General features: G+C 55.0%; 1 protein-coding gene across 1 annotated transcript in view; it reads right to left on the bottom strand.

The window, feature by feature from the left end:
- Nucleotides 1-797: 797 nt before the first annotated feature.
- SAMM50 (SAMM50 sorting and assembly machinery component) overlaps nt 798-7,554 on the bottom strand; it is a 34,644-nt gene continuing 27,887 nt past the window's right edge. The window contains exon 15 of the mRNA XM_036084054.2: nt 798-973. Within this exon, the coding sequence (XP_035939947.1) occupies nt 928-973 (46 nt within the window). The 3' untranslated portion in view covers nt 798-927. The remainder of the gene's footprint in view (nt 974-7,554) is intronic.

Raw genomic sequence — 7,554 nt, 5'->3', positions numbered from 1 at the left:
TCACAGACAGACCCGAGGTTGCTGATCTTAAAATAGAGTAGCGGGGCTGTCCAGGAGCGCCCAGTGTACTCACGAGGGTCTGAGAAAGCACCGGGGAGGCAAGAAGCAGAGAGAGAGACGGGCAAATGACGGGAAAACACAGGATGGGACTGTGAGCCACGGAACGCAGGTGCCCCTAGAAGCCGTAAGGCCAGGAAACGGACTCTCCCCTGGAGCTTCCAGAAGGAACACAGTGGTGCTGACACTGATTTCGGTGAGGCCCATCAGGACTTCTGACCTCCAGGCCACAAGATGGTTGTTTTCTGTTGTTCTAAGCTCTAGGTTTGTGGTAATTTGTTAGAGTAGCTTCAGGCAGCTAGTATACTCATCTCATTAATGCTATTACCTCTAAAGAACACATTTTTCCTCTCTGCCTCAGTGTCCCCAATGTGCCACATGTTCCTTCCACGCCACCCACGTGCATTTAAAGGGCTCCAACCCCCGGAACTGTGGCTGTGGCACCCACCAGCGGGGTCCCCCCGCGGCATCGCCAGAGACCGCGCCCTCCACCAGCGCCCGGGCCTCCCCTGGGGCTCTGCCGAGTACTTCCGGTGCACGGGAACCAGACGCAGAGGCTCCAGGAGGCTGGGAGGAAAAGCAATCAGGGCACCGTGTGATGGGACCTTCCGGCTCGCCGGTCCACATGGAAGAACATGGGGCACCTGTAAATGTCCCGCCCCTTCCACACGGTCCTCTGGAAAAGCCAGCGTCGTACACAGAGCGGGGGGAAAGCAAATCATATCCACGATGCCTCTGAGTATTTGTCTTTAAAATTTATTGACGTGGTTTCCCACGAGGACCGCACAGAACGGCGCGTTTACTCGGCAAGAAGGTGCGTGGCCCTGAGTCCCAGGGCTCCTCCCACAGGCTCCAGAGCACGTGTGTCAGCTACAGGAACCTGATCCCGGCTCCAAACTGGACACCATCACAAGTCCTAAAAAAGTAAAGGGCAGACAGTCAGTGCTCACCCCCTGTCATCACAAGACCATACCCAGCACCTCTCTTCATGTCTCCAGCACAAGCCATGGTGGGGGGTGGGGAACAACTCGGCCACTCTGGGGGGCGCCCCGACTCCACCCTCCTCTCCTGCCACGGCTCTGCTCCTGAGCCCTGCGCCTTCCTCCCTTGCTGGCTTAAGAACCAGCCTTGGGAGGATAAAAACGCGGTAACAGGGGCGCCTGGGTGGCTCAGTCGTTAAGCGTCTGCCTTCCGCTCAGGTCATGATCCCAGGGTCCTGGGATCGAGCCCTGCATCAGGCTCCCTGCCCAGCGGGAAGCCTGCTTTTCCCTCTCCCACTCCCCCTGCTTGTGTTCCCTCTCTTGCTGTGTTTCTCTGTCAAATAAATAAAATCTTAAAAAAAAAAAAAAAAAACCACGGTAACACGTGGGGACACAGATCCCCCTTTACTGCTCCCTCCCCACCTCCTTTGCGGTCATCCAATTCTGTCCTAAGCAGCAAAAAGAAAAGAAGGACCCAGGGGAGAAATCTTATGAATAAAACCCCTGAGGGGAAAAAAATAGCTTTGTGTGTATTTCTAAGGCTACCAGGCAAGGCTTTCTGTGCAGCGCAGAGGAGTGACAAGAGAGGTATCCTGGCTGGAAGCAACGGAGGTGGCTGTGGAAGGCACCTGGCAAAGCACAGCACGCAGTGGGGTTGGGGAGGACAGGTAGGCACAGAGAGCAGGGGCGATGGGAGGTAGAGATGGGAGGACAGAGGAGGAGGGAGCAGGGAGGACAGAGGAGGAAGCAGGGAGGAAAGAGGAGGGAGCAGGGAGGACGGAGGAGGAAGCAGGGAGGAGGGAGGAGGCAGAGCAGGGAGGGTGCAGAGGGCTGGAAGACGGAGCAGGAGAAATGAGGAGGATGGAAAGGGAGCAGGGAGGGCGGCAGAACTTGGGCCAGCCCAGACCCTGGAAGGGTTCCAGAGGCTTATGACCACAGCAGCATCCGCAGCCCAACAGGGTCCCCCTGCCACTTCTCAGAACCTGCTCCTGACCCAGGAAAAGGAAGGGTGCAAAGAAGTCACGCTGCTTACAGTACTGGTGACAAGCTGACCCTCCACAGGTTTTATTCTGTGGGTTTTCCTCCTCGAGCTGCTGGCAGACCACCGAGCCCATGTTCAGACAAGCAAGTAGGATGAGTGGCAAGGCTCCAGTCCCAGCAGGAGGAGAGCGGGCCCCTCGGCCCGAACACCAGAGCATCTACAGGCTCCTGTCCCCACGAAGGCTTAGGCCACAGCCTGGCCACCCCCAAAATTAGAGTCCCTGGGCCACAGCCAGCACCTGTCCTGCTGATTCCACAGTGGAGGTGGAGGGCAGACTCCCACGCTGGCCCGCGCAACTCTGCCCACCTGGAGGCTGTGCCCAGGGCCGGACGGCTGCTAGACGTGGGACAGAGGGGCTTGGCCCGGGGACATCAACGCCAGGAGGCCTAAGCCTCACAGAAAAATGGCATCCTGAATCCCAAACAGCAGCTGACAGTGCATTTGCGGAACAGAGCATCTTCGCAGGTTGTGGACAATTTCCAGAAAAAACTGGACAACAAGAATGGCTCCTTCAGGGGTGCCTGGCAGGCTCGGTCAGCGGAGCACGCGATCTTGATCTTGGGGTTGTGAGTTCAAGCCCCACACTGGGTGTAGAGATTAAAAGTTAAAAAAAAGAAAGAAAGAAAGAAAGAATTGCTCCTACATTCAGAGGAAAGTTGATAATTTTATTGTCATAACACCCGCGCTCTTGCCCAATCTCAGGGTTTATAGCGACATGAAAACCAGCAGGAAATTTTTCTTTTCCAACCTATGAATGAGGGAACAAAACCCCTGATCTATTAAGAGATTCGAGGCAGACCACTGTCCCCATCCCTAGGACCCCCTGCAGGACTGAGGTGCTCACTGGCCAATGGCATTAGCAGGAGTGCCCTAGCCAGAAGGGACGGTGGCAGGCCCTTGGGGACCGACGGTAAAGCACACCAATGTCCTTAGAAAGGCAAAGACCTACAACCAAAGCCAGGGCTGCATTTGACCAAGTTCTGTTCGAATCGAAATGATTTGTTTCTTCCCTTTACACCATCGGGTCCATAACAGGGGTCCACGCCTGCACTCACTCCTGAGAAAAATGCCTGAAAATAAGCCACGGGACAAAATGTCAGTCAGGCCCTGGCTTCTGTGATTCAGGAACAAGCGGCATTCCGACAAAGGCTCATTGGCTCAAATCCTAAGTAGACGAACCGCGCCACGTGCACAGGCTGGGGTTCAGAGACCGCAGGATCACAGGGAGGAGAAGACGCCTACTACTATACAACAGTGTCTCACAGGGACACGAGGCCCATGCCACTGAGGCAGCGTCACCGAAACATCTACCTTCTGTCGTGTGGCCACCCCAGAATCAGGTCGTCCGGGTCTCCCCGGGACCCCCTCCCCCCAGCAGGCCTGGCTGTGTGCACCCTAGAGGCCCCTGCCAGCACTCCACTGCTCCCCACTCAGCACCATGAGGGCCACCACGGGGGTTTCGATGAGGGTCACACTGGCACCCTCCCTCTACTAAGCCCTCAGACCCTGAGCACCGTCCCCCCGCAGTCACACGGGAACAGCAGGTGCCGGCCGGGGAACGCGGCCATGGATAAGGCAGATAAGGGCCAGAACTCAAAGACCTTGGCGTGTGCCCGAAGTGAAAAGGCCGGAGAGGAGAGGGGCTGGGACCAAGTGCCTGCCCGAACCTCCCTTCTCCTACAGAATGACAGTCCATGTGCCCCTGGCATTCTGGGCTTGGGCACCTGGGCTCGGCTGCCCTGCGGCCTGGAGTGCCCTGGAGTGCCCTCTCCTGCAAGTCCCCAGCCCTCCAAGTCAAGAAGCTGCAGCCCAGAAACCACCTCCCCCAGGAAGCCCTCGCACGCCCTCCCGAGATGAGCCTCTTTCTCATCTCCCCCTTCCTAGAGATGAGCAGCTCTCAGGAGCCCGCCTCCTTCATCCCTGCGTGTCCAGGGGCCGCCCTCAGTGAGCCCGGAGCGACAGAACACTGTTAGGTCTCAGACAACGGTGCCTGCCGTAAATCACCTCCAGTACGAAATTTAGCCAACATTTCAAAGCTATTTCTGTTTGTGTAAAGGTCTGAAATCCTAATTAGAGAGCGTTTGCTTTAGGTGGGGGGAGGTCTCCACTGATTCACACACACATAATCCTCTGTCCTGCTACTGCCTAATTTCAGAAATGAAGATCAAATTCTCACAGCATCACTCAAACTTCACAGAATTCCCAGTTTGATGATGAAGCTTCAAACAAAGCCGCACACAGAGTAAAAGCAAGTTTCACATTCGAGGGTAACCAGGCTGGCCCGCGCAGGGGACGCTGGGCACAAAACGCGCGTGCTGTAAGCACCACGACCGGGGGTCACCGAGCAGAGCCGCCGCCTGACTGGAGGAGCAGAGGAGCTTCCTTATGTTCTGGTCTTTAAATACCGTGTGCACAGCATGCTTCCTCCTTCTAGAAGAAACCACATTTGAAATTCATCTCGAAACAGATTTTTCCAATTTAGAGAGAGGCAAAGCTGAAAGGTGAACGGAAGCAAGCATTCTCTGTAAAGATTCTATGAATAGGGGAAAAGACGCGGGGCTCCCGAGCGGGTGAGGGATCCTCGGAGCACAGCGACATCCAGTGGCCTCGAGCAACACTGCAACCATGGTGAGGACAGCCGGTGGGCTGAGCTGAAGGACAGGAGGCCCACAGCCCCAGGGACTTGCCCCAAGTCACATGGGGGCAGGGGACACAGGGCAGGGCTGGCCCCGGGGGCCCATATCTGCTGCGCTCTCGAACCAGCTGAGGGGGAGGGCAGTAGTTCTCGGTGGGTGATGGTCACTTGGTGACAGACAATACAGCTAAAAAGCCACATTCACTTCCGGTTTTCTTTGTAATAAAAAATATTTAGAATGTATTTACTTACATAATTTGCACTAATATTAACAGAGTTAATCCAAACTGATCGATCATCATGGAAAGAACCTATACAATCTCTGAGATCGGAAGGTGCGTATACAATTCAAGTTTGAGTAAGACCTTCCAAGAAGATGAGCGAGGAGGAGATGATTTTTACCTTTCTGCAGTTAATACTCGAGGTGCAGAGACAGCAGCGTGGGGAGGAAAGGAGCACCGCGTCTCCACGTCTCCCTCAGAAGAGCGAGGTGCTGGTGTCGGGCTCTGCGCTTACGTGGTTTTGGTGCAGAGGGAGAGGTGCAAGCTTTGGCCTCAGGCAGGCCTGGTCCTGCTGCTGAGGTGACCTCAGACCCTGCCGAGGCTGCTGTCCTTGTCTGTGAAAGGGTAACACTCTCCCCTGCACAGAGCTGCTGGGAGGCTTCCATAATCACATCAAGTGCTTAGCCGGGCGTCTCACACAAGGTAAGCGTTCAATAAATGCCAATGATCGCCTTCCCTCCACAAAACGTTATAACTGTTCTCAGAAGAGACACAGAGTTGGTCTCCCTCAGAGCGTGATTGGTCCACAAGCATCAGCCTCACCAAGGGAGGGCGTCAGGAATGCGGCGTCCCAGGGCCACCCCACACCCGGGAGTGTCTGCCTTTACCAGAGTCCCCGGGGGAGTCAGAGGCACATGACAACTTGAGAAGCGCAGGCTCAGGGGGCTTCAGCACCCACATCTGACTTCATCCTGGTGTTGGTGTGGGCCCGGCACCTGCCCCTCCGGTGCTCCCAATTAGCACCTGGGCGTTAAGCCAGGGAGACCCACATTCTCACCTGCGGTGGGAACACGGCTTTGCAGAACGCAGCCTGCAGGACTACGCTCACGGACCCGAGACTGTAAATGTGTGGGGATCTGCTAAAAAGTTACCTAATGCGCAAACCTCGCTCTAGGAGAAAAATGCCCGTTTTCACATTTCATTATCTCTGAAACCAGCAAACGACATCCCATCTGTGGCGCGTCTCAAACAGCCAGGGGCAGCTGATGCATAAGCGGAGGGAAAATGTCTCCGAAGGGAACACGCTTTGCTTCCTACGTGAGAAGGGCCACAGTGAGTCCTCCAGGAGCAACAACGTGAGCAGGAACCGACCTTTACTGACAGAACGCTGACACTGTTCCCAGTGCTTCACGGGCATGAATTCATTCAGGCATGGTCACAAGCACCCATTCTCTATGCAGGAAAACTGAGACCCAGAGAGGTTAGGTCACTGGCCCTGGGTCACAAAGCCACAGAGTGGCTGAGCTGGGATCCAAGCCTGGACAGCCGGGCTCCCGCACAGCCAGCCTGCACAACCAAACCCTTTCCAGCGCTGGCTGTGTGCGGAGGACAGGACAGGCACGGGGTGGACGTGAGGTACCAGCCGAGGAGGGGCTGGCTGCAGGGGTGTGGACATCCCTGGGGCCAGGGCAGCCCCGCAGCCAGAACCAGCCTCCCAGGTAGAGACTGAGGGGCAGAGGCTAGTGACTGGATAACCGTAGGGATCTGGACGACAGATCCCGAGCTGCACCGAAGAACTGGTGCTTTCTTAAAAGCCTGCTAAAGCGGCTACCCCGTAAAAAGCACCACCACCTACCACACTGAAGTAGAAGACGGTGGGAGGAAAACCAGTACAGTTTTTCCTTAAACGAGGACAAACTCCAACGTCACGCTGGAGACTCGGGCTATGACTCAGACAGCACCAGCACTTGGTGGCCACGTAAGTGTAGACAGAACGCCAAAAAGAAAAAAATACAGCCCAGAGTCCTGAGTGCATTAGCGTGAAAATAACAAGAGAGAATATAGACACTGCTATGGGCAGAATGCTGGTGTCCCCCCAGAATTCATATGTTAAAGCCCTAACCGTGAGATGGTATTCGGGAGCGAGGCCTTTGGGGGTTCATTAGGTTTAGATGAGATGACGTTATGAAGGTGGGGTCCCCACGGTGGGGTTGGTGTCCTTATAAGAAGAGACATCAGAGAGCTAGCTTGCTCTCTCTTCGCCACGTGAAGACACAGAAAGAAGGGTTCCGTCCACAAGCCAGGAAGAGAGCCCTCACCAGGAACAGAACCGGCCAGGACCCTGATCCTGGACTTCGAGCCTCCAGGACCGTGAGACACAAATGTCTGTAGTTTAGGCCCCCAGTCTGTGGTATTTTGTTAGAGCAGCCCCACCTAATACAGACCAAGACCCTACTTCTGGATTTCTCAAAATGTATACAATGGATACCATATAAACCAAGAAATGGAATTTCTATAACTGTAAATGACCTCATGCCATATCCATCCACATAATATTTAGCAAATCTTGCTCAGTAAGAGGACTGGTGGAGAAAGGCCAAGATGGCGGGTTCCTCTGCTCCCAAGAGAAGGCTCCGGAGAACGAGTCCTCTGTGGCCAGGAGCAAAGCCTTGTCTCCTCCAACTCGAGTTCCTGGTCTGCAAAGTCACTCACCAGAAATACCTCATTCCATTTTTAACAAGCAAGATCAATAATGCCTCCTCAATTCCTCCAGCCAGACCCGTGAAGGGGCCCCCATTACTTGGCAACAGTGAATGCAAACAGAATGAGGTGGGGGAA

This window comes from Halichoerus grypus, chromosome 6 (genome assembly GCF_964656455.1).
Source record: "Halichoerus grypus chromosome 6, mHalGry1.hap1.1, whole genome shotgun sequence".
Taxonomy (NCBI): Eukaryota; Metazoa; Chordata; class Mammalia; order Carnivora; family Phocidae; genus Halichoerus; species Halichoerus grypus.
Note: the sequence above shows the minus strand (reverse complement) of the source record. Positions and strands in the feature narration are given on the sequence as shown.